The 25,708-nt window shown below is 37.0% G+C and overlaps 1 protein-coding gene across 13 annotated transcripts in view; it reads left to right on the plus strand.

Moving 5' to 3' along the window:
- Positions 1–25,708, plus strand: part of NARS2 (asparaginyl-tRNA synthetase 2, mitochondrial) — a 113,942-nt gene that overhangs the window by 3,745 nt on the left and 84,489 nt on the right. For 10 of the 13 annotated variants that reach the window (XM_069469156.1, XM_069469157.1, XM_069469162.1 and 7 more), the window contains exons 2-5: positions 350–459; positions 3,269–3,389; positions 8,657–8,797; positions 15,736–15,816. In XM_069469156.1, coding sequence (XP_069325257.1) covers positions 350–459; positions 3,269–3,389; positions 8,657–8,797; positions 15,736–15,816 — 453 coding nt within the window. The remainder of the gene's footprint in view (positions 1–349; positions 460–3,268; positions 3,390–8,656; positions 8,798–15,735; positions 15,817–25,708) is intronic. The other 3 variants (XM_069469160.1, XM_069469161.1, XM_069469165.1) reach the window with 2 other exon arrangements.

The raw sequence follows: 25,708 nt of genomic DNA on the forward strand, positions 1-25,708 counted from the left end.
ATAATTGGGGGCAGGGGTGGGAGTCAGGGTGGAGAGACCTGCAATATCCAATATTGGGGGGATTGGTTGTGTGAGTTAGGCTTATCACCTTGATGGAATATTAGGCGTCCATTCAAAATGATAAGCTTTAATGAGAAAACAAACAAAAAAGATGGAATACCAAAGTGTGTATCTCACTGTGATAAGAATCAAATTATTATGCATATGAGTAAACTAAAAGCAGTTAATTTGTTGAGGAAGGATTGTGAGTACATTTTTTCTTCATTCCTTTAGTCTTCTATGTGTATATGTAATGAAAGTATAATATGCTATGTGTTCTAAGCTCCTTAAAAATATTTCTCTTCCTTAGGGGTGGATTCGTTCCATCCGATCCCAGAAAGAGGTCTTATTCCTGCATGTAAATGATGGGTCATCTTTGGAAAGCCTTCAGGTTGTTGCAGAGTCAAGCTTTGATAGTAGGTGAGTTTTATTTTGGTTTTTTTTTTTTTTGAGACAGAGTCTCACTCTGTTGCCCGGGCTAGAGTGAGTGCCGTGGCGTCAGCCTAGCTCACAGCAACCTCAAACTCCTGGGCTTAAGTGATCCTACTGCCTCAGCCTCCCGAGTAGCTGGGACTACAGGCATGCGCCACCATGCCCGGCTAATTTTTTGTATATATATATTTTAGTTGTCCATATAATTTCTTTCTATTTTTAGTAGAGACGGGGTCTCGCTCTTGCTCAGGCTGGTCTCGAACTCCTGACCTCCAGCGATCCACCCGCCTCGGCCTCCCAGAGTGCTAGGATTACAGGCCTGAGCCACCGCGCCCGGCCTTGGTTTTTTGTTTGTTTTTTCAGAATTCTTTGATTTTTTTTCTCATCTCCACTGCCTCCCACTTCCCTAATCCAGGGTTTACATTACTCCCTGAGTGATCTTCCTAAACAAATCTGCTATCATAGCTTTGAGGATGAAGTCCAAATATTTGGAATCAAAATCCTTCAAGCTCAGACCTTTCCTCCTCTATTTGACATCGTCACATCCCAATATCCCTCACCTGTGCTTTGCTTTGGTCTTTACTTGCACCTCCCTTAAACTGTTCTGGTCTTTTTGTGTTTTAGCATTTGTACATGTTGCTACCTCTGCCTGATAAAGCCTCTTCTTCACTTGTCTTTCATAGTTCCAATTTGGCATCATCTGATGCTCTCATGCCTTGGCTGTGTCAGGTACCCCTTTTCTATGCTCCCTTGGCATCCTGTGCCTACCTCTGTGTTAGAATGTATCACACTGGATAGTAATCAATTGTATTCTTATTTGACTTCTGCTAGACTCTTAGTTCCTTGAAATTAGTAATGTACTCACTTTTGTATTCTTGGCCGCTAGCACAGTGCTGACAAAGTGACCAATTGTTACTTGTTGAATAAATGGAAGAAATTTTATGATCTCATTCATCAGGTTTTAAAACTAACACCATTTTAATGCTAGGGTATGAACTCTGAGGAGGAGAACCATTATTCTGATTTGTTAGAATAAGAGTGCTTTGCTATTTCAAGGATCGTTAGGGTTAATGCTCTTCACACATTGAATAGATTCATGGATCTCAGACTATTTGGTCAATGGAAAGACTAAAAAAATTATTATGATGTAATAGTAACCTTTTTAAAGGTTTTTACTTTTTCTGATTATGTGTATCAGTATAACAATCACATAGGTATGTCTAATACCTAAATTTTAGAGATTCTAGAGGATGACTGCCTATGTCTTTGAAATATTCCCAACAGCCTTTAGGGTAAAATTCATAGTAGTGCATATTTAAGTCACAGCATCTCAAAACGCCCTTTCAGGTTTGGAGAGAGTGTATCAGGTGTTTTCCCTCTATAATGCAATAGTGCACAATCTTATTTATATAAATTACATAACAATAAATTTAAAAGGAAATAGCATATAGTAAATGTAGTAAGCAAACAAAACTGAGTGAGGAAGCTCCTAACACATTTACTTTAATATAGTTTTTTGTATACTATACTGTATTATAATATTTCAATACAATTTATTTATTTTATTTTATTTTTATTTTTACTTAAGCATATTGTGGGGATACAAAAGTTTAGGTTACATATATTGCCCTTTGCCGCGCCCCCCCCCCCACCGCAAGTCAGAGCTTCAAACGTGTCCATCCCCTAGACAGTGTGCATCGCACTCATTATGTATGTACACACCCTCCCCTCCCCTCCCCACATCTGCCCGACACCCGATCAATGTTATTCCTAAATGTGCTCTTAGGTGATGATCAGTGAAACCAATTTGATGGTGAGTACATGTGGTGCTTATTTTTCCATTCTTGGGATACTTCACTCAGTAGAATGGGTTCCAAGTCTTTCCAGGAAAATACAAGAGGTGCTATATCAACATTGATTCTTATAGCTGAGTAGAACTCCACGGTATACATATACCACATTTTATTAATCCACTCATGTATTGATGGGCACTTGGGTTGTTTCCACATCTTCGCAATTGTGAATTGTGCTGCTATAAACATTTGGGTGCAGATATCTTTGTTATAGAATGTCTTTTGTTCTTCAATACAATTTATTAAAGAAGGCACCCATACTTACTGTAGTTATGAAATGTTAGAACTAGAACAGATGTACCATCATTTAGTCCAGTCTGCTTCTTAATAGATGATTCTTAAATGAATTTAGATGAATTTCCATAGTAGTCATATAGTTAATTTGTGGATGAACTTGAACTAGAACCTATACTTGTCAACCAGAAAGTAGTTCTGTGTGTTCTGAGACCATGAGCCAACTTTTTTTAACTTAAAAAAAAAAAGCAATGTATTACAAAAATAGTACAGAGAATTCCCATGTATTTTTCACTCAGCTTTCCAAATAACATCTTACATAACCATTGTTTTTATCAAAGCCAGGGAATTGGCATTGGTATAGTACTGTTAATGAAACTACAGAGCTTATTCTGATTTCACCAGTTTTTACAGTGATCTGCAATCTTTTAAAAAGGTTTTGGCCAACTTTTTAATAAGGAAAATCATATAACCTGTTAATTCCAAATACTTATATTCAAATCCTTAGCTTTCTTTGTTCCCATTTTAAAGCTTATGGAATTCATTTTTATAATTTTGGTATACAGTATAGATTCTGAAGACTGTTTAACCCAATTAAGGGTAAAAACTTCTGTCATTAAGTATTATAAATGTTCTGATAGCAAGATTTGTATTAAAATGAAAGTTACATATAATGATATCTTGTTTATGTTGGTTTTTTGTTACTATAGAGAATTAGCTTTTGGGAGTTCTGTGGAAGTCCAAGGGCAGCTGATAAAAAGTCCATCCAAAAGGCAAAATGTGGAACTGAAGGCAGAAAAAATTGAAGTTATTGGAAATTGTGATGCTAAGGTATGCTTTCTAATACTTTGGCTTAATTTAAAATATTAGCAATCTGTTTTAAGTGTGATTATGGTAAAGACAACACTTAGAATGTGTTTCAATTATGACTTCTCAGGTAATTGAAACAGGCCATAGAGCCTGTAGAGACAGTAGCAAAAATTATTTACCTAGACAGTGTAGTCTTACAAGTGAGAGCTAACTGTTAATCTGAACATCTCTGGTACCTGTCACAGTTGAAACTCGCTGCTTTTACAAGCATGCCCAGTTAGCCACAATGACATACCTAAGCAGGCCATTTCAGTTTCCCATTCTTAAGAAAACTAGAAAGGACTTGTGCATGATCTAGAACAGATCATCTAATAATGGTAGGCAGTAGCCACCTGTGGCTGTTTGATATTAAAGCAATTAAAATGAAATAAAAAATCCAATTCTGGGCAAGTGCAGTGGCTCACCCCTATAATCCCAGCCCTTTGTGAGGCCAAGGCAGATGGATAGCTTGAGCCCAGGAATTCGAGGCTGCAGTGAGTATGATCATGCACTGCACTCCAGCGTGGGTGACAGAGTAGGACCCTGTCTCTAAAAAAAAAATAAAATCCCGTTCCCCGGTGGCATTAGCCACATTTCAAGTGCTCAGAAGTTGCATGCGGCTGTTGATTACTATACTGGATATCACAGTTACAGAACATTTTCATTTATCACAGAAAGTTCTTTTGGATGGTGCTGATTTATAGTGTTGCAGCTTAGGCTAACCAGAGACAAGAAATTCTGCATTAAGACATGTTTTTTTTTTTTTTTTTTTTGAGACAGAGTCTCACTCTGTTGCCCAGGCTAGAGTGAGTGCCGTGGCGTCAGCCTAGCTCACAGCAACCTCAAACTCCTGAGCTCAAGGGATCCTCCTGTCTCAGCCTCCCGAGTAGTTGGGACTACAGGCATGCACCACCATGCCCGGCTAATTTTTTCGATATATATTTTTAGCTGTCCATATGATTTCTTTCTATTTTTAGTAGAGATGGGGTCTCGCTCTTGCTCAGGCTGGTCTCGAACTCCTGAGCTCAAACAATCCGCCCACCTCGGCCTCCCAGAGTGCTAGGATTACAGGCGTGAGCCACCGCGCCCGGCCTCATTAAGACATGTTAATGCCTGTTTTTGTAAGACTTTTCTGTTAGTAACTTTATAAGCTGATAAAGATATTAGGGGGAATAAAATCAAAGATTATCAATCTAGTTCTATAAATTTACAATGGTGGAGAAAATGAGGCCCAACTGGGTAAAATGACTTGCCAAAGGTTAGCTGATTAATGTCATAGCTGAAATTTACATTCTAGCCATTTGACTCCTTTGTGTCTTTGATATAATTGTCTTCAAATATTTAATGAACAAAAATTGAGGAAATACAGGGAAATTACATCATTTTAATTCATTTTTAGTTCTTTTGGAATAATAGGGAGAAATTAAATGTAAGAAAATAAAGGAAGAAAATGGGAAATTTTTCTTAAAAAATGTCATTCTGAATAATTTTCCAAGAAATTCTAGTTGACATGTAAAATCAGGGATCAAGTTCTAAGATTTCCGAAGAATAGACTATGGAATCATTTGGAAATCAAGAGTGAAATGGAGAATGTAACTATTTTTGGTTTTGCTCTTTTAGAGGGATCTATGAGTATTAAAAATTTGCCATGTTTTCACTACAGCAGTCCCCTCTTATCTGCAGTTTTGTTTTCCATGGTTTCAGTTACCCATGGTAAACTGTGGTCTGAAAATATTAAATGGAAAATAGCAGGAATAATTCATAAGTTTTAAGTTGCACACTGTTCTGAGTAGCATGATGAAATCTTGAGTTGTCCCACTGTATCCTTCCCAGCAAGTGAATCATCCTTTTGTCTAGCTTATGCATACTGCATATACTACCTGCCTGTTACCGTATAAGAAAAAACCGTAGTGAATATAGGGTTTAGTACTATACATAGTTTCAAGCATCCCCTCGTGGGTCTTGGAACATATCCTCTGCAGGTAAGGCATGACAACTGTATTCTTAATTGTTCTCCCTTGTGTCTGTTGACATCAATACCTTCACCTTCCCTTCCCCTTCAGTTCAATGTCATTTTAAAGTGTCCAACATTAGGGAATTCTGAACCCTTAACAGTCCCCAAATCTCTATTATGATGTGATCACATTTTCACTTTAGTAAGTATGGTGCTTGTTTCTATACAACATAAAAAGTAGTATGTGTTGTTCTTTGTGTTACAGGAGAACTAAAAAAGAAATTAAAAAAAAAAAGTAAAGAAAAAGAGAGAAGAAATTTTATTTTTTTTTTAAAAAAAAAGTAAAGAAAAAGAGAGAAGAAATTTTATTGAAAAAAAAAAAAAAAAAGTAGCATGTGTATAAGGCCTAAAAAGAATAGATGAAACTGAAAGAAGCAGGCTGCCAGTGTAGCTCTTTTTTAGCTTCTCTGTTATCTTTTTTATTGAAACCTTGGTTTTTGTATGAAAGCATGTGTCTGTCTTCTTAATCTTGTAACATGAGTATGAGCAGGGTATTTCAAGCTGGGGCCATAATTCCCTTTAAAATCTTTTTGTAAATCTTCGCTGCTCTGCTAGATCAAAGAAAGCTAGTTGACCCTCTTTTATGTTCTTAGACACCAGTGACATTGATAAACAGTAATAAATTATACCAATTGATTATGAATGATTGTGGGCTTTCAAGACATATAAGTAATTTTAAAATTGAACACTAGCTGTGTGTATTCAATGGTAGAAAACACAATTTTTAAATATTTATTATATTCTGGACTCCTGTGTGCCAGACAGGGTATTTTGTATAATTAACCCTAACCTCTCTGTTTGAAAGAAGTGATTGACAGCTAATGGATACAAACTTGATAAATAACATTTGAGCCTCGGTGAAAGAAACTTAGCTCAGCAACCCCAACCTTTTTGGCGCCAGGGACTGGTTTCATGGAAGACAGTTTTCCACTGGGGATCAGGGGAGTAGGCAGAGCTCAGGCGGTGATGCTGTGAGTGGTGGGGAGGGGAGCTGCTGTGCAGGGCGGATGGTGGTAGGGGTGAGGGGTGGGTTGGGGACCCGGGGGTTGGGGACTGCAGCTATAAAGTACACGAAAAAAGTTTAAGTCTTTAAAGTGCAGAGTCATTTAACTGCAAGATTAATGGAATGATCCAGTTGAGATTGCTCCAGAGAGGATAAGAGGCAATTGCAGTTATATTAATATGATGATACCGCTACACTCTAGGCAAGGTGACAGAGTGAGACTCTGTCTCAAAAAAAAAAAAAAAAAAAAAGATATATTATAATGAAAACATTCTAAAATGAATCAGAAAAGAAATCTTAAAGTGACCGTTTTGGACTATGCTGAGTACAGTGCTGCTTATGGAACTATTTTCCTAGTGTTTCCCAAACTTTAGCCATGATTTTTACTTGTACTGTAGTTTAATGCTTTTCTTTAAATCCACTTACCTTACTTAAAAATTAGCTTTTTTCGGGGGACGGGGGCAAGGGCAATATACGTAACCTAAACTGAGATTTTAGACTAGTTAAAAACCTGATTTGGGGACTAGAAGCAAATTCAATTCATTACACATATCAAGAACATTCATCCAAATCCAGTCCTTGGCAGAAGTAATTGAAAAAAAAAAAAACATTCAATCTGGAAGGCACTATGAATATATTATTAATAGCTTTTCAAATTATATATTGAACCTAAGTTCAAGGATTAATGAAAGGAAGCTAGGGTGGGGTGGGGGGAGGGCTATTATGCAACACTAACCCAGAAATCATTTGTAATTAAAGATATTCTTTTCCTATAAACCTGTTCACCAAACAAATAACCAAAGATTCCTTTTCAATATGGCCAAATCCTTATTCCTATATATCCTTCCTTCCTTCATATACAAAGCTCTTTTCTTCCTATCAGTTTTCTTGACTTTAGTTCTGTTCAACTCCCTTTTCCTCACAATATCCTGTATTAAATAGTGGTGTTCGGATTATAATAATCTCCTTTCTCAAATAATTTCACTAGATCTTTAACCATAAATATCAAATACACTCCATCATCAGTTTTTGTGGTTTTCTTTGTTTGTTTGTTTTTTTCAAGACAAAGTCTCACTCTGTTGCCCTGAGTAGAGTTCCATGGTGTCAGCCCACCTCACAGCAACCTCAAACTCCTGGGCTCAAGCAATCCTCCTGCCTCAGCCACCTGAGTAGCTGGAACTACAGGTGCTTGCCACCATGCCCAGCTTATTTTTCTATTTTCGGTAGAGACAGGGTCTCGCTCTTGCTCAGGCTGGTCTTGAACTCCTGAGCTCAAGGGATCCTCCCGCCTTGGCCTCCCAGAGAGCTAGGATTACAGGCGTGAGCCTCCACACCGGCCTCCATCTTCAGTTTTAAGGTTCTGAAATCCTGTTCACCCACAAGACACTGCTGTTTTTGATTTCTATCTGCTGTTTTGGCTACCTGTATTGTGCTGAGGCCAGTCACTGACTCTTAGTTTTCTTCTAGGGTTCTGTGCACACCCTCCTTACCCATTTAACTTTCATGTCACTAGGCCCTCCTTTCCGAACTTTTTTGAAAGTCTTATTTCACATAATTTCCCAAATCAGTTTTCTCCCTTGCTCCCTCCAACCCCAAATTAAAAACAAGGGCTAAGAACCCTGAGACTCCGCCTGAGACTTACAAAAAAAACCTACTTAAAAAACATCTTAAACACCACTCTAGCCTGGGCAACAGAGTGAGACTCTGTCTCAAAAAAAAAAAAAAAAAAAAAAAAAAACACTAAATGATGAAAACATATGCCATTCTAATGTTTCAGTTATCTCTAGTTTTTAAATATATCCATTTTAACATTACTTATTTTAATAAAGCTTCTCTATTATAACTTTAACACTCAGTTATTTCCATGCAGGGGAAAAAAGTAATGAAGAATTCAAATCCTAATGCAGTTATACTGAATCTAGTTTTGATAATCTGAATTTAACCTCCAAAGCTAAGAATTATTTGTCATATTTTATAAGCTATAAGTCATTCAAAAGCCAAGTCCAAGTCCTTGGCTAATAAGTAGTAGAGCTGCATTCAAGCGTACATCTCTGATTCCACCCCACCATTCCACTTACCTGGTGGAAATAATGTGGACTGTCACCAATTAAGAAGCAAAGAAGGAAAGTATCTTAGTTTTGTTCTAAAGCACTGTTTAAGAAATGCCTTAGAAACTGATTTTGTTAAACTATATCTGTTTTAGTTTCTAATGTTTTTTCCATTTATTGGCAGGCTTTCCCTATCAAATATAAAGAGAGGCATCCTCTGGAGTACATGAGACAGTATCCTCACCTTAGGTGTAGGACTAATGTCCTGAGTTCTATACTGAGAGTTCGCAGTGAAGCTACAGCTGCTATTCATTCTTTCTTTAAGGTAAGATCCCAAAAGTTCCCCCTTGACCCTTGGTTATCCCTCCTCTCCCTCCTTGTGTCCCTTCGCAACCATGATCTGCTTAATAGCTTGCATTTTCTAGAGTTTTATATAAATGAAATCATTCAATATGTACTCTTTTGTCTGGCTTCTTTCACTTGGCATGATTATTTTGCAATTCATCCACACTTACCAGTGGCTTGCTCTTTTTTTGCCAGAAAGTTTGATGTTAGCTATAGATTTTCATAGATGCCCTTTAGCTGATTGAGGGAAAATCCCTCCTATTCTTTGTTTGCTAAGAGTTTTATCAGAAGTGGGTATTGGGTTCTGTAAAATATTTTTCCTGTGTCTTCTGAGATGAAAAACTTTTCTTTCTTAAATGTGAGGTGGAATTCACTAGTGAATCCATCTATGTGTGCACTTAAAAATTTTGTAAGGGGGGGTTTAACTACAATTTTAATTTTTTCAATAAATATACGATTATGTAGGTTATCTGTTTCTTCTTGAGTGAACTTTGGTAGTCTGTCTTTCAAAGAATTGATCCATTTTGTTTGTTTAAGTTGTTAAATTTATTGCCATAAAGTTTTTCGTAATATCCGCTTATTATCATTTTAATATCTGTAGAATCTGTGGTGATATCATCTCATTCCCTCAGAACTTAGCTAATAGCCTACGGTTGACCGGAAGCCTTACCGATAACATAAATAGTTGATTAACACATATTTTGGGGTTTTTGTTTTTTTTTTTTTTTTGGTTTTTTCTTTTAGAGACTGGGTCTCACCCTGTTGGCTAGGCTGAAGTGCAGTGGCTCAATCATAGGTTGCTGCGGTGTCGAACTCCTGGGTACAAGCAGTCCTCCTGCCTCAGTCTCTTGAGTAGCTGAGACTTTAGTCTCACACCACCATATCCAGCTAATTTTAAAACATTTGTTTATAGACAGGGTCTTGCTTTGTTGCCCAGGCTGATCTCCCAACTCCTGGCCTTAAGTGATCCTCCCGCCTCACCACTCATTTTGTATTTTCTCAAAAAGTGTAAGTTTTCTCACCAATTTCCTTGTCTTTTTTTATAGGTGGTCCTTACACTGAATTCATTTGTCTTGAAATATCTATGGTACATATCAAGCAATTCACCTTTTTCTTGTAATGTCATCTTTCTTTCCTCTCATCCTTTATGCTATTGTTGCTGTACATTTTACTTTTACATGTTATAAATCCGATAATTCATTGTTATTATTTTTGTTCAAGCAATTTTTTAAGGAGATTTAAATAAGAAAATAATCTTATATATTTACCTATGTAGTTTAAAGTACTTTAAAATTGCCACTCTGTTATCTTCCCATTTGCAATGCTTCCAGTGAGAAATCTTATGTCATCCTTATCTTTGTTCTTCTGTACATATCATTTTTCTTTGACTGATTTCCAGATTTTCTCTTTATCACTGTTTTTTAGCAATTTAATTATAATGTGCCTTGATATAGTTTTCTTTATGATTCTTGTGTTTGAGGTTTGTTGAATTTCTCAGATCTGTGGGTTTATAATTTTCATCTAGTATTTTTAGCCATTATTTCTTCAAAATTTTTTTCTGTCACCTCCCTCCTGGGAACCCAAATTATCCGTATATTAGGCCACTTGATGATACCGTGTAGCTTAATGATGTTCTTTTCTTTTTTTTAAAATTGTTTTTCTGTGTGGGTTTCTTTTGGATAGTTTTTATTGCTGTGTCTTGAAGTTTACTGATCTTTTCTTCTGCAGTGCCTAATTTGCGGTTAATCCCATTCAGTGTATTTTCTGTCTCACACATTATGCATTTCATATCTTGATGTTCAATTTGGGCTGTTTTTTAAATACCTTTTATGTCTTCATTTTGAACGTGGAATGCATTGTTAATAAGTGCTTAAAAACTGTTTTTATGTCTTTTTCTTCTAATTCTAACATGTCTATCATTTATGGATCAATTTTGATTGATTCATTAGTCTCTTCATTGTAAGTTATGGTTTCCTGTCTCTTTGCATGCCTGCTAATCTTTGGGTGCCAGACACTGTGAATTTTATCTTGCTGAGTGCTGTATGTTTATAAAGCTTCTTGAGCTTTGTTCTGGTATGCAGTTATATTACTCGAAAACTGATCCTTTGGGGTGTTACTTCTATGATTTTGTTAAACGGATGTGGAGCAGTGCTCAGTCTAGTATTAATTATTCCCCACTACTGAGGCAAAGCCTTCCTTAGTATCCAACCGAGTGCCTTGTGAATTATGAGTTTTTCCAGTTTGATTTGTGGGAACAGGTCCTGTTTCCAGTGAGCATTTGGGTACTGGGCACTGTTTAATCTTTCTAGATGATTCTTTCCCTAGCATTAGTTTTCTCACACGCATGCACTGATCTATCTACCTCATACTCCAAGGTGTCCCTCTACAGCTCTCTGTCTGTGCAGCTCTCTCCTACCTGATATTTTCTGTCCAGTGAATTTTAGCCATTTCGGTCTCCTCAGACTCTTAGCTGCATCTTCTCACCTCAGGGAGTCAGCGAGGTTCTGCCTCACTTCCCCTTCCCTGTGCTGTGGCCTGGAAGATCTCAAGGTAGTAAGCTGGGCTCCTGGTAGGGCTTAACATGTTTGTTTGCCATCTCCCAGTGAGAGGCAGCTGTTGTTGTCTGATATCCAGTGTCTTGAAAACTATTGTTCACATGGTTTGCTTTTTATTGTTATTTTTGCTTTTTTGGTTGTTTTAGGTGGGAGGGTAAAACTGGTCTCTGTTTCTCCATCTTGGTCATAAATATATATTTTGTATAAAGTAAGCACTAATTTTGAGGAGGAGTTGCTGTTGATCAAGTAGGTTGATCTAATGACAAAAAGGCATTTTGTCTCATTTAGCTTTGTTTTCAACCATTTACCTGGGAAGGCCACAGTTTAATATGGTTGAGAAGTGGCCAAGGTGAAGGGACCGTCCCCCATGTCGATGGGAGGGCCCCAAAGGCAAGGAGTTAAAGTTAAAGGCAAGCAGATAAATTTCAGTGTTATTCCATGTGATTTTGGAGCTTTTCTTGTGCTACTTCTCCAGATCCAGCTAATTTGCAGAAGCTGTGCATAGCCTTCCCTTGGGCTATATCCAGATTCATACAAATTCTCTTTGAAGAGCTCTTTCAGAGTTAATTTCTGGCGAAATAGCCAAAGAATATCATGGCTTTAAGGCATGTACTTTTAATTAAACAAAGGAAAATAAATCACATTATACAATGTCATTCCATTATAGTTTGAAAGGGTCCTTTTATATATGCTCTCAAAAACTTTCTCATGCAACTTCCATATGGCTTTTCAGTAGTGCTTGAACCACACAAACATAAAATTAGTTCAAATCTAAAAATAATGTACATGTATTTTGCCATATGGCTTTCAACAGCTGATAAAGTGGACCTAGTTTAATTCTGAAATAGTTTTATAGATTTTTGACCACTAGGTGGTAGTATTGGCAATCCATTGACAAGTGAACTTTACCTACTTTATACATTTCTTTATTACTTGAAGGTTTTACAGGTATGTAAACAATTAAAAATAAGAGAACAAAATAGAAAAATGTAAAGTAGGAAAAATAAGCAAAATAAAGTATAATTTAAAAAAACATTTCAGTGGTTGGAAATGGGCCTGGTACCGTGGCTCATGCCTGTAGTCCTAACGCCGGGAGGCTGAGATGGGAGGATTTCTTGAGCTCAGGAGTTGGAGGTTCCAGTGAGCTAAGATGACACCACTGCACTCTACCTGGGGTGACAGAGCAAGACTCTGTCTCAAAAAAAAAACAAAAACCAAAATATTTAAGTGGTTGGAAATAACTTGAATTTTAGTGCTATTGGTGATAGTTAGAAAGGTAGACACCTTTTGAGTGCTATAAATTCACTTTTTAATTGTAAAGCCCTGGAGCTGGGCTCAGTGGTTGTAATCCCAGCTGTTCAAGAGGCTGAGGTGGGACCATCCTTGAGCCCAGGAGTTCAAGGCTGCAGTGAGCTATGATTGGGCCACTGCACTCCAGCCTGGTGGACAGTGCAAGATTCCGTCTCTTTTTAAAATAAATAAATAAATAATTGTAAAACCCTGGAAAATATAATGCTGATACCTCATTCTAGGTTATTTACCTTTATGTGTGATATTTAGGATTGAATTGTTTAAAGAAGTCACTGAAATACTATAGGACATGTTAAATAATAGTTATATGTTATCTAGTATTTAGTACTGTTTCTTTGATTTGTTACTTCAGGTTCCCTAAAAGGTGTTAAGACTTAAAATACTAAATTTTCATAAATTTCAAATCCATCATTAAAAATATAGAAATATGGGGGGGAAATAGAAACTCGAACAGTACTTTAAGTTAGGATACTTTAAGGATCTAGAGTTATTTCTTGGTTTGCGTATCAAAAATGTTTTGTGTATAACTTGGTTTGCTCATAAAGTTGGCACACTTGCTACATACTAAAACTTGGCCATCAGGACTTCTCAAGGAATGAATGAGTCATTTAGAAAAGTCAAGTTTCTTAAATAACTGAGGAATTTTCTCTTTAGGCTCCAATTTTTTTCTAAATTCTAGTGCAAGTGTTCCTCAAATGGATTACATACTTCCATGTCTTCCTTGTTTGAGCCAATAGGAAACATTTTGCCCTTTCTTAATGAGTGGAGGTTCTTCCTGAGAGTTATCAGGGATTGTTCTCTATATGGCAGTGTTTTCAAAGCCTGCCACTATGTGGAGCAGTCATTACCTTGTGTTGAAGGGCCACAGACTGCTGTGCCTTTGAGTTCCTATGCCGGGTTTTTATGGATTTTTTAAATCTCTTGTTGTCATGTGTGTTGCCAACATTGTGCCTGATGCTAGCAATTCTGCTCAAGCTCCTTTTTTTGTTGATTCTGATTAAATAATGGTAGTTATTTCAGTTGTATGGGAAAGAAAAATATAGTCCATTAGTCTTCTCTGAGTGATATATTACATATGGGCCTTAGTATGTGAATTTTATAATTTTAGGATACTTTAGAGCCTTGTAAAATATTTAGTTCTAGAATGTGTATCAAAATATTTAGATATTTGGAGGTGGTGGGTAGTATCTGAAAAATTGGGTGGAAGTGTTTACTTTTATTTTTGGCCTCTTCTCTGGCCTTCATCTCTCTAATCAGAAACCGTTTGCTGGGGGATGGTATAAGTATGTGACACTGGAAACCCATTTGAGGCAGGTGCTGACAGTACTCCACCACTCCTTACTGTTTACTTTCCTTTTAATCCTTTTCCTTCCCCACTTTCACTTTTTTGGACTTTGCACTGATTTATTTTCCTTGTACTCTCTCCTTTATAGCTTTTGGTGATGATATGGACTTTGATAAGCCTTGCTAGCAGCATTAAAGCTTAAAAAGCTGCTGACCCTTTTTGAAAGTTTTAGCATTAGTTAAAAATAATTCCCACTGCTTGTATATTTTCTTTTTTAAAAAAATCTCATACAGTTATTTTCATAAGATTTACAGTGCTGTTTCTTGTGGCATTCAACCAGTTCTAACTTTGGGAATTATGTTTAGCCATTACATTTTCTCCTCCCTCTCCACCTCCCCTTCCCCACCCTCATTTCCTTTGGATTTTTCACTTCCTTTCTTTGTTTACTGCACTCATGCTCGTAGTTGCCTGCATTCATGTGGAATAAATGATTCATGTCCATAATTCTTGGCTCCTAAGAGATAAAAATTTTATGTACTAATGTTATTGATTACATTTCATTGGTTCTCTATAGTGTGCTCTGTGCAGCACCTTTAGGCACATTGCTCTCAGATTTAGTATATATCTGAATACTTTCCGAGACTCTTAAATTATAGATTGAATATTTAATCAATGCGGCAAGCTGTTGACTGAGTACTTTGTATTGTGGCCAGAATACTCAAATTCAGGAAGGGTCATATTTGGGAGACCTCTGGTAATGCGCGGAGACATTTTACATTCCACCAAACTTGGCAGAGATGTGTACATATAAATTTATTGTATTGATATCAAGGCCAAAATTCTGCATTAAATATATATTATTCTGTTTTTCTGTTATAAATTCACTTTTAGCTACCTGTACTCCCACCCTGCAGCATCTACACTTCATTTAACCTTTTGCTTACATCCATAGTCAAAATGAAAGAAACATAACCTTGAAGTTGCTGAATCATTTCAATCGTACTAACAACAGCTTTTGTGGTTCACTAATGGAAGTAGTCTCAGAGTTCTAATCAGAATTGGGCACCTCAGTAATGGACGGGTTTGTGCTGCTCAGAATTTACTTCAGGCAAAGGAAGTATACTACCTATGCCATATGGAGTGCATTGTGCCATCAATTTAGTGAGAGAGACTTCCTAAAAATCATTTATGCCTTTTTTTGCTGTTTATTCAGTCCGTTTGTCAACTCTTAATTTTTCTCCTTTTTGTGGCTCATTACAATTGAGGTCTCATTTCAAGATAAGTTTATACTGATCACTTTATATTTCCCTAGCAATGTGGGCAACATCATTATACGTTAGCCTTGAGTAAGAGACAGTGCGTTGCTGTGTGTATATTTGTTAAATCACCACCTGTATGTTAGAAAAATTGGAAGAGGAAATAGCACTAAAGAACATGAAGACCTAGGTTCCAGTGCTGGCTCAGCCACTGACTAGTGAGTTGTGTGACTTTTGGAAAGTCACTGAATCTCTCTGGGCCTCAATTTCCTTATTTTTGAATTGAAGAGGTTGGACTAGTTAATGTCCGAGTCTTTTCCTGATTTAAAATTCTTTATACATAGTAAAACACTCAACTGATCTTTCAATAGTTTTATATTTGGGGGATTAGGAAATGGTTTTGATATGGCATTCTCTTATTATGCCATTTTCATAATATAAAATGTGTGTGTTCTTGGAATTGTTTCATACGCAAATATACTAAGGAGAGCGGCTTCTCTTTTTCTTTCAGGACAGTGGCTTTGTGCATATTCATACCCCAATAATCACATCCAATGACTGTGAGGGGGCTGGAGAACTTTTTCAAGTTGAAGTAAGTTGTGCTTCCTATCTTGAAAGATATATTGCTATTTCATATTTTTCATCTGAGGGTTTGCTTTAAATTTATTAAGAGTAGTGTGGACAGAAGACCATGAGTAGCACCTGAAATTGTCAATAATAATCTTGAAAAACATATATAGAAAATTCCAATTGCTCTGATTTCCTGTCCTATCAGCCGTATTACTTATACTATGACAGAAAGGAGTGAATTTTTAATTAGTATTCCATTTGCTTTTCTTTTTCTTTTTTCTTTTTTTTTTTTTTTTTGTTTTTTTTTTTGAGACAGGCTCGTTCTGTGGCCCCAGCTAGAGTGTGTGATAATAACTCACTGTAACCTCAAACTCCTGAGCTCAAGCAGTCCTCTGACCTCAGCCTCCCAGAGTGCTAGGATTATAGGTGTGAGCCACCTCACCTGGCATGTGCTTTTTTTAAGTCACTGTGAGTTGGTGAACTAGAGCTGCAGTCCCCAACCCACAGGCCGAGGACCAGTACCAGTCCATGGCCCATTAGGACCTGGACCGCACAGCAGGAGGTGAGCGAGTGAAGCATCGACTGTATTTACAGCCACTCCCCATTGCTCACACCACCGCATAAGCTCTGCCTACTGTCAGATCAGTGGCAGCATTAGATTCTCGTAGGAGTGTGAACCCTACTGTAAACTGTGCATGCGAGGGATCTAAGTTGCACGCTCTTATGAGAATCTAATTCCTGATGATCTGCTGTGGAGCTGAGGCGGTGATGCTAGTGCTGGGGAACGGCTGCAAATACAGATTATGATTAGCAGAGAGGTTTAACTGCACAATAAATGCATTGTGCTTGAATAATCCTGAAACCACCCCCCCACCCTCCACTCACATACCACCCACCTCCTACTCCCACACCCAGTCTGTGAAAAAAATTGTCTTCCATGAAACCTGTCTCTGGTGCCATAAAGGTTGGGGACTGTTGAACTAGAGAATTCTGAAGAAATTAATAAGGATTTAAAGTTATTTTTTGTGAGAATTCAACCCCCAGTTAATATTTTTAAATGCAAGTCATATTTTAAAAGATAAATAGAAATAGAAAAGTATACACATGAATATCATTTTCTTTTTTAAAAGTATATCTTTTCATAAGAAATGATTTATGTTCTGTACACACCATTAAGGCTCTTTAGTTTCTTTGTCTATAAATCATATTTTGAGTTCCTAGTATGTGCCAGGCATTGTTAGCCTGCCGCTATTGCAGATAATTTAAAAAAAAGGAGTTACCGGATTTTTTTTACTTATAGGCAGTTCAAGCCTTTCATTTACCAGTTTGATAGCTATTTAAAATCATTGGTCATTTGTGTAATAATGTACAGAGAGAGCAGTATGTTGATTAATGGTGGTGCTTTTATGTTTCTTTTATTTGTTTACTGGTTTCTTTATCCCTAAGAAGTCAAGACTCTTGTTTATACATTTGGTTGAGGCCATCCAATGACATGACCTGTATATAACTGCTTTCTCTGGTTCAGTACTTTCTGACTCTTGACAGTGATGGCTCCTCTTGATATTATTGAGCAAAGACAGTATTCACTGGAAGAAGTTGTCCTGATAAATTCAAGTCATTATTCAGAATAATAATCAGACGCTATCTTTCTTCATACATGACTTTTAGAAATCTTGGTGATGATTAGCCTTCTGTAAAAAGCAGAATAAAAATGCCTTGTTGAACGTTTATAGTGGGAGTGTTATCATCTGTTTATATGAGTTCAAAGAAGGCTGCAAATGACAAAATAAAAATACGTAAATTCTAAAAAATCTTCTCTTTTAGGTGTTTATTTTCTCTTTGTACCTTAATATTCTTCTGAATGTTGAAGTGAAGAATTACCCACTGTAAATACATTTCATAACCTCTTAATCTAAACCACTGAATATTAAAAAATAAATGGCTGGGAAGGAAAGGTGTAAGTTAAAGGAAGTTTTACAAATAAAATAGCAAGTATTAAAGAGACCCAAATTAAACAAGTAAAAAACTGTAACAAACTTAAATAATGATAAATTTGGAAATAACTGGATTGCTACCAGGGCAATCCCACAAGGGGCTATGAGTGATTACAATGTGCATGTTTTGGCCTCTAAACAACCGAAGGTAAGTTACCAGATAAGCCTGAATAAATAAGAAGAGGAAAAAATATATTTCTGAAGCTAAACAAATGAGAAATGTTCTATGTTCATACTATGTTATTTCAGAGCCTAGGAGAGGAATTTTATATGGCGCAATTAGACTTGCCTATGTAGAGTAAGTACTATAAAGAGGTACTTTTGAGTTCATTGATCCTAGGCTCCTACAGTTAAGATTGAGATCAGGTTTCAGCTGATCTGTGCTATCTGACTTTTGTGCTATATATGACCTGCTGTCTTTGTTACTTTTAAAAGTTCAACTACTAAGACCTGTCTTCTGCCCATGTCAACCCTCTGTCCTTTGAAAACAGTACTCCTCCTTATTCCCACCTCACACACTTCTATACTTCTAAGATTCATTGTGTTAATTTCCTCCTGGCTTCCTGTAGAGGCATAAGGATTTAAATCTTGGCACCTCCTTTTAGGAGGAGATGGGCTTTCATATTTAAATTCCTGCTTCTTTTAATGGTGCTCTTTTATTCTCTGGGAGTATTGAAGTGTCAGTAAGTACTATATTTAAAGATAAGGTTGCCCAGTATGCACTGAGATTTGAGGGCAGCTTTAAGAGGTCACCTTGAAAAAGCACAATAAGAACGTGCACTTCTAACACTGTTGAGAAGTGAATGCATGCCCTATCATTTTCGTTTTCCTTTCCCTCCTCTCTGTTACCTGGTTTAAGACTTTGGATATTTGTTAAGGTTTAGGGACTACTGAATACATTTTAAGAAGTTGCATTGAAGGCATTCATTTGTTATTTAATAGTCATTTGATACCATCTGTGTTCAAGATGCTGTGCTAAATGTTATAAGGGACATAAAGATGTAGTTGAAGTGAAGCTGGTGAGTTGGCAGGAGTTGACAAACGAAGGAGCATGCTGTTCATTCACTTTTGATGTTACTTACCTTACAATATTCCTTGTTTGTATACTTTTTCCTCTTTGTCTTAAGGCTATTGCTGAGTTCCCAAAATTATGTTTGGTCTTTATGATTTTGGAACAACTAGTTTGTCTCTGAGAAGATAAAAGAGATTATGATAAGAATTATAGGTTGGGACTGTCATAAGACAAAATTATAACAAATTTAGCTTAAAGATCTTAATTAACTTTTGTTTGCCATTCTAGAATCAAGCAACACCTCATTCTATAAAATAGAGGAGGTTGGTTTTATAGACAGAAAGAGCTAAGGTGAGCAAAAACAGAAAACAAGAAATGGATTTGTGTTTTCAGAGTTACTTTCCTTGGAAAGGTTAAAGCAAAGGGGACTTCCTTATCATGCTGGCTAAAACTGATCTGTTTGGGGATTTGGATGTTATCTCTCTTCTTGATTTCTGGGAAGGTCAGGTAAAAGATCTTAGTAGCATGGAACTCCAGCATGAGTAATTCCATTTTGGTTTGGAAGATCAGATATCAGCTCGGTTTCAGTTTGGTGACTTTTAACTTTAGTATGAGTGACTGCAATTTAGTTTTTAGTCTGGTCTGTGGAGACTGAGTGTGGGAGCTTAGTCTAAAACAATAACCTCCTGTAATTTTTACTTAACATGACTAAGGATGTTGAGCATCTTTTCATGCATTTATTGACCTTTGAAGAAAGGTCTATTTAAGTCTTTTGTGCATTTTTCGATTGGATCATTTGTCTTTTATTGTTAGAGTTATAGGAGTTCTTTTATATATTCTAGATACAAGTCTGTCTCTCCCCCAACCCCTAGCAGTGTGAAGCCTCTGATGTTGCCACCCAGAGGGCACAGGCTTGAGAAGGCCCACAATAACCCAGGTGTGGCACTGCTTTTGGCAGGGCTTTCTTTGGCTGTCTGTTCCCCATTCATACCCAGCTCTTAAGCTCCAATAATCGCACACCAACTAAATTCATACTCCTTTATGGGGATAGTTCCGAAAGTCAGTGTTTGAGATTTGTTCTGACCCAAAGAGGGCTCTTCCCAGCTGTGTTTTCCAGTCTCTTTCCAGCATACTAGAACATCTATAGTTCAGCCTTTATGTCCAGTGAATCTGTCAATCTCCAATTGCCTTTCACCACAACCACCACTATTTTCAAGAGCACCCTTCAGTTTGAACTTTTCCATACTCTGTTGCAAATGAAGTCAGTTCCTTTGGGGAGAGATTTGGAGCTCTGTTTTACGGCCTGCTGCTTTGCCCAGTGAAAATTTTGGAGCCAGGGCTCTAGTGTTGGAGACAGGGACAATGGATGGTTCTCTCTAAGTGACATCCTGATTTAGGAACTGAGTGTTCAGTGGAACAAGTGGCAGTAGTCACAGATCTCCTTGGCTTGCCTCTCCTGGCGTGAAATACACACTCCATAAGCTAGGGCAAGAGTAGTCGGGGCTCTAGTATTCTCAGCATTGCTACATCCAAAGTGGAGCCTCCATTCCACGAGTGAGGCTAGGCCAAAAAAGGGAGGCTCCACCGCACAGCCACACTTGCCCAGAACTTAGCCTCGGCAACAGGTAGCTGTGGGAGAGATAAGAAACATTGGCGTGCTGCCTCTCCTACTACAGCCCTGTGTTCTTGGCTGTTTCGTTCTGGAATGGAGTTTCTGTCATGCTGTGCTGTGAGGGGGGAAAAGAGGGAGTGGGCTCAGGTTCAAACACTACAGACTTTCCTTTTCTTTACCAAGTTTTCGTACATTTTCTTGGATAGATGTTTCTTCATTTGCTGTATACCTATAGGACTATTTATAGAGACTTTAACTGGTTGGGTTTTTTAAATTGAAGTATTAATATATTAATATATCTTTCATTGGTTTTCCTGAAGAATAGGTCTGAGGAGCTCCCTACAATGTCATGCCAGAATTGAGGGAGGAAAAAGGCTAGTCACTTTTGGACTACTTGTTACCACTATGATCCTCAGTTTCCTCGTTGGTAAAATGTGAATGACTCTATATGTATAGGTTGTAAGAATTAAATGAAATGACATACATGAAAACTTCAAATTGCTAATCAAAAATAAGGAAAACTTAGTGTACAGGAGCAGGCTGACAGCATTTTTCTTTTCCAAACTCTTGTGTGTTCTAGAAATGGTTACAAGAAGTTACTGGACCTCAGGAATTTGGGGACTTGTAAATTTTTATGGCTAAATTATTTATGACACACATCATTTTGGTTCTGTTTGATGTTTTCACTTTTTAATTACTCTTGCCTATTTTCTTTTAAACTTTTTAATGTTGGGCTAACCCAGGTCAAACCTCTTCTGAAAACGACTTTTTTCCGGCTAACTTTAATACTTCCCTTTCACCAACTCCTGTTTTATTCAGTTGCTATAGCCTGTTTTAACATTCAGTTCTTTAATGGTTTCTTGCACATTTGTTTTGTTTGCCAGTATAGACTGTAAACTCCTTTCAGGGAAGAGCCATATCCTCTACCTGGAACACTTAAATACTTGTTCATTAATGTTTTCTAAGGGCTATTTTAGCTTTGCAGAACTTTCAGCCTGAAGACTAGTCATTTTCTTTCCTATTGAGCATACCTATTTCTGTAAGGAGGTCCAGTTTCTGCATGTGAAAAATGCCTGACTCTAGGACTTATCTAGGAAGATAGAAGAGACTCTCAATAAAGTTTGCTCCTGGGCATGACATGGGCTTTACTCTTCTGTATTCTTTGAATTTTTGATCCTGTGCATGTATTTCTTAAAAAACAAAAATGATAATATATGTATGAGGTACACAATTCAAAATTTAAGAAGGATCCCCACCTCTCACCTCTCACAAAAATCAATTCAAGATGGATAACAGACTTAAACCTAAGACATGAAACCTTAAGAATTCTAGAAGATGTTGGGAAGACCCTTTCAGTCATCGGCCTAAGCATAGAATTTTTGAAGAAGACCCCCAAAGCAATCACAGCAGCAACAAAAATAAATAAATGGGATCTCATCAAATTAAAAAGCTTTTGCACAGCCAAGGAAACCATCATTAGAGCAAATAGCCTACAGAATGGGAGAAAAATATTTGCTCTCTACACATCTGATAAAGGGCTGATAACAAGAATCTATTTAGAACTTAAAAAAAATCAACAAGAAAAAGTCAAACAATCCCATCAATAAATGGGCAAAGGAAATGAACAGAAACTTTTCAAAAGAAGACAGAATTATGGCCAGCAAACATATAAAAAAAAAATGCTCTACATCTCTAATCATTAGAGAAATGCAAATCAAAACCTCACCTAACCCCAGTGAGATTGGCCTCTATCAAAAAATCTCAAAACAACAAATGCTGGCAAGGATGTGGAGAGACAGAAACACTCTTACACTGCTGGTGGGACTGCAAATTAGTGCAACCTCTGTGGAAAAGAATTTGGAGATACCTCATAGAGCTAAAAATAGAAATACTGTTCAATCCAGCAATAGCACTATTAGGCATCTACCCAAAAGAGCAAAAGACATTCTATAATAAAGACATCTGCGCCCAAATGTTTATGGCAGCACAATTCACTATTGCAAGGATGTGGAAACAACTCAAGTGCCCGTCAATTCATGAGTGGATTATTAAAATTTGGTATATACATATATACAATGGAATACTACTCAATAATAAGAAATGACAGTGATCTGGCACCTCTTATATTTTCCTGATTAGAGCTTGAGCCCATTATCCAAAGTGAGGTATCACAAGAACAGAAAAATAGGCTCACAAATACTCGCCATCAAATTGGCACTGACTGATCAACACTATGGTGCTCACACGGTAGTAATATTCTCCAGGGACTAGGGGGTTGTGGAGGAGACTCACAACTAATGGATGTGGTGAGCATTATAGAGGGTAAGGGCAGGCCTCTAATCCTCGCTTGGATGAGGCAAAGACATAAAATGTAACCAAAATGTTTGTACCCTCATAATATCCTGAAAAGAAAAAAAAAAAAGTTAAGGAAGAACATAAAATAAAAAGTCAGCTTTGCTTCCACCCCTGACTCCCAGTTACCCAGTTCTCCTTCTGGTGGGCAGTCATTGTTATCTGTTTCTTATGTGTTCATCCAGAGGTATTGTATGCTTACACTGTGAGAATATACATATCTTTCTATATATTTACTTGTTACACAAATGGTAGCTTACTCTTCACAATGTTGTATACCTTTTTTCATTTATGAGTACCTCTTACAGATCCTTCCAGTAACCTGCCTCATTCTTTTAAAGGTGCATACCATCCTAGTGTATCAGTACATGTATTTTAATGTATTTAACATATTCTTTTACTGATGGAGAATTCATTGGCTATTTTTTTTTTCTGTTACATGCTAGTATGCACAGATTAGTATTGGGTCCTATGTTGAGAATTTTGAATTAAAAATTATTTTTTAAGTTAAAATGAGTTGGTTCTCAAGAAATGTACACTTACTTTATCCAGAAGATAAAGCTGACACATGAAATTATAGACAGAATAATTAAATGTTTAATTGGGTTTTACCTTTTATATGGGTAATTATACAGGATAAGTTATACAGAATTATTATGTCAGATTGTGATTCACTTTTTATAAGTGCTCTAGGAGAGTTTTCTGACAAAGAGAAACTAGATACTCTATTTATCAAAGATGTACGCAGGACAAAGCAAGTGATCCTTTTTGATATTTCTGTCTTTGATTTTTGTACCCAACTTAGTCTATCATTTTCTGCTTCCAAAATTACCCAGATTCATACCAGTTCTCTTTCAGAAAGTCAAATTGGTAGGAGTTTGAGGAAGGGAGTGGCCCATGGTGAGAAGCAAGCAGATATAGTGAATTATTGATGTATATCACTTACCTAATGCAATAATTAATTCTTTTTTCCAGTTAATATTAATTGAGTGCATAACATGTGCTGGAGATAAAGTGGCGAACAAAGTACACAGAAGTCTTTTTCCTTGTTGAATGTATATCCTTGTAGAAGGGAAGACAAATAAAATATAAAAGAAAATAGAGAGTATATTACTGTCTCCAAAGATAGTTACCGAGTACACTGTGCTTGCCAGTATTTGCACCCTTCTGTTGTTCCCGTCCACACTTAGTTTGGGTTCAGTGTAACCAATAGAACATGGTAGAAATGAAGTTTCCTTGGCCAGGTATAAATCTCACAGCTTCTGCCTTGTATCTTTTGGAATGTGAGCTCTGGGGGAAGCCAGTGTCTATATAAGAAAACTGGCTTCCAAGAGACCACTATACTTTGAGTTAGCTCAAACTAGATATATGTGAAGGCTGTATGGTAGGACAGAGGTGCCTAGCTAACCCCCAGCTGTTGAGCTATCCCAGCTAAGGCACCAGAGTTGTGGGTAAAGAAGTCATCTTGGGTATCTGTTGATAGCTGAATTGAGCCTTCAGAAGACTTCAGTCTCAGCGGCCATTTGACTATAACCACGTAAGAGACCCCTTGCAAGAACAGCCAGCTGAACCCAGGCAACCCACAGAATTGTGAAAGATAGCAATAGATTATGGCTTTAAGCCACTAAGTTTTAGGATGATTCATTTCTCAGCAATAGATAATCAGAACAGATAGTGATTAGTACTGTGGAGAAAATTAAATTGGGAAAAAGAGGTTACAAAGGGAGAGAGATTCTAGTTTAAATTGGGCAGGCAGGGAAAAGCTTATTGAGAAGATGTTAAAACAAAAATATGGATGGGAAGAACATTCCAGTTAGAAGGAACAGCAAGTACAAAGGCTCTGTGGCTACAGTGGACTAGGGTTTTCAGGAAACAACTATGAAAGCCAGTATGGATAGGGCATAGTGAAAGAGAGGAAGAATAGTGGTAGTTGAAGTCAGACAGGTACGGGGATTGGAGTAGGTACAGATTATATATGGCAGTGATGTTCAATTTTGTGAGGTATAACGCTTTAAAAAAAAAATATGTTGTAATAACTCCTTTTTTCTCCCTAAATGAAATGTAGATAATATAAACTTTTTATATACTTCACTGAAAAAATGAAATGCTTCCAACTTAAGAAGAAATAAAATGAAAGTAATGTAATTAGTGTATTTTATTATATAAATGCTGTGGTCTAGAAGAATATAAGTTGCCTTTATATAGAAATATATAGAGCTGCTGACTTTGGCAGCTATAAATTAGAACTTACACAGGTGTGTTATTGGTGACTCAGATAATATGAACAATTTGGTGATGAGATTTTTGTGGAATGGTGACTAATTCTTGATAGAGTTCTGCACCAGACAAAGTACAGCTTTCCCTTGATTTACATGGAGGATGCATTCTGGAAGATTCAGAGTATATTAAAAGAATAAAATAAACCTAATTGACTAACATGAATGTTCCATGGGATATTTGAAACTTGGATAGTACCCACTAAATTCTAGTGTCTCTCCTCAGTTGTGACAACCAGAAACATTCCCACTGGGAACCTGAGATAAAGGACTTTGTAGGCCATTATAAGAACTTTGACTTTGAATGAGATGAGAAGTCTTCAGAGAGTTCTAAGTAAAGGAGTAACGTAAATCACTTATTTTAATGAGATTTTAATCCTGTCTATGGAATGGAGAATAAGTTGTTGGGGGGAGATACAGCAGAAAAGAATCCAGTTAAAAGTCTAATACTATAATCTAGGTAGGCAGACAGTGGTTTAGACCAGAGTTGAAGTGGTAGATCCCAAAATGTGGTTGGATTCTGGTTATATTTAGAAAGTCGTTCATGCATCGTGGTACCTGGGTACATTTTTTTTGTTTTTGTTGTCTTTATTCTTGGCTTGTATTTTCCCAGAAATAGTTACGTTAGCTAGTTCACCTCTGTTAGAGACTTTCAACCTTTTAATATG

This window comes from Eulemur rufifrons, chromosome 6 (assembly GCF_041146395.1).
Source record: "Eulemur rufifrons isolate Redbay chromosome 6, OSU_ERuf_1, whole genome shotgun sequence".
NCBI classification, from domain to species: domain Eukaryota; kingdom Metazoa; phylum Chordata; class Mammalia; order Primates; family Lemuridae; genus Eulemur; species Eulemur rufifrons.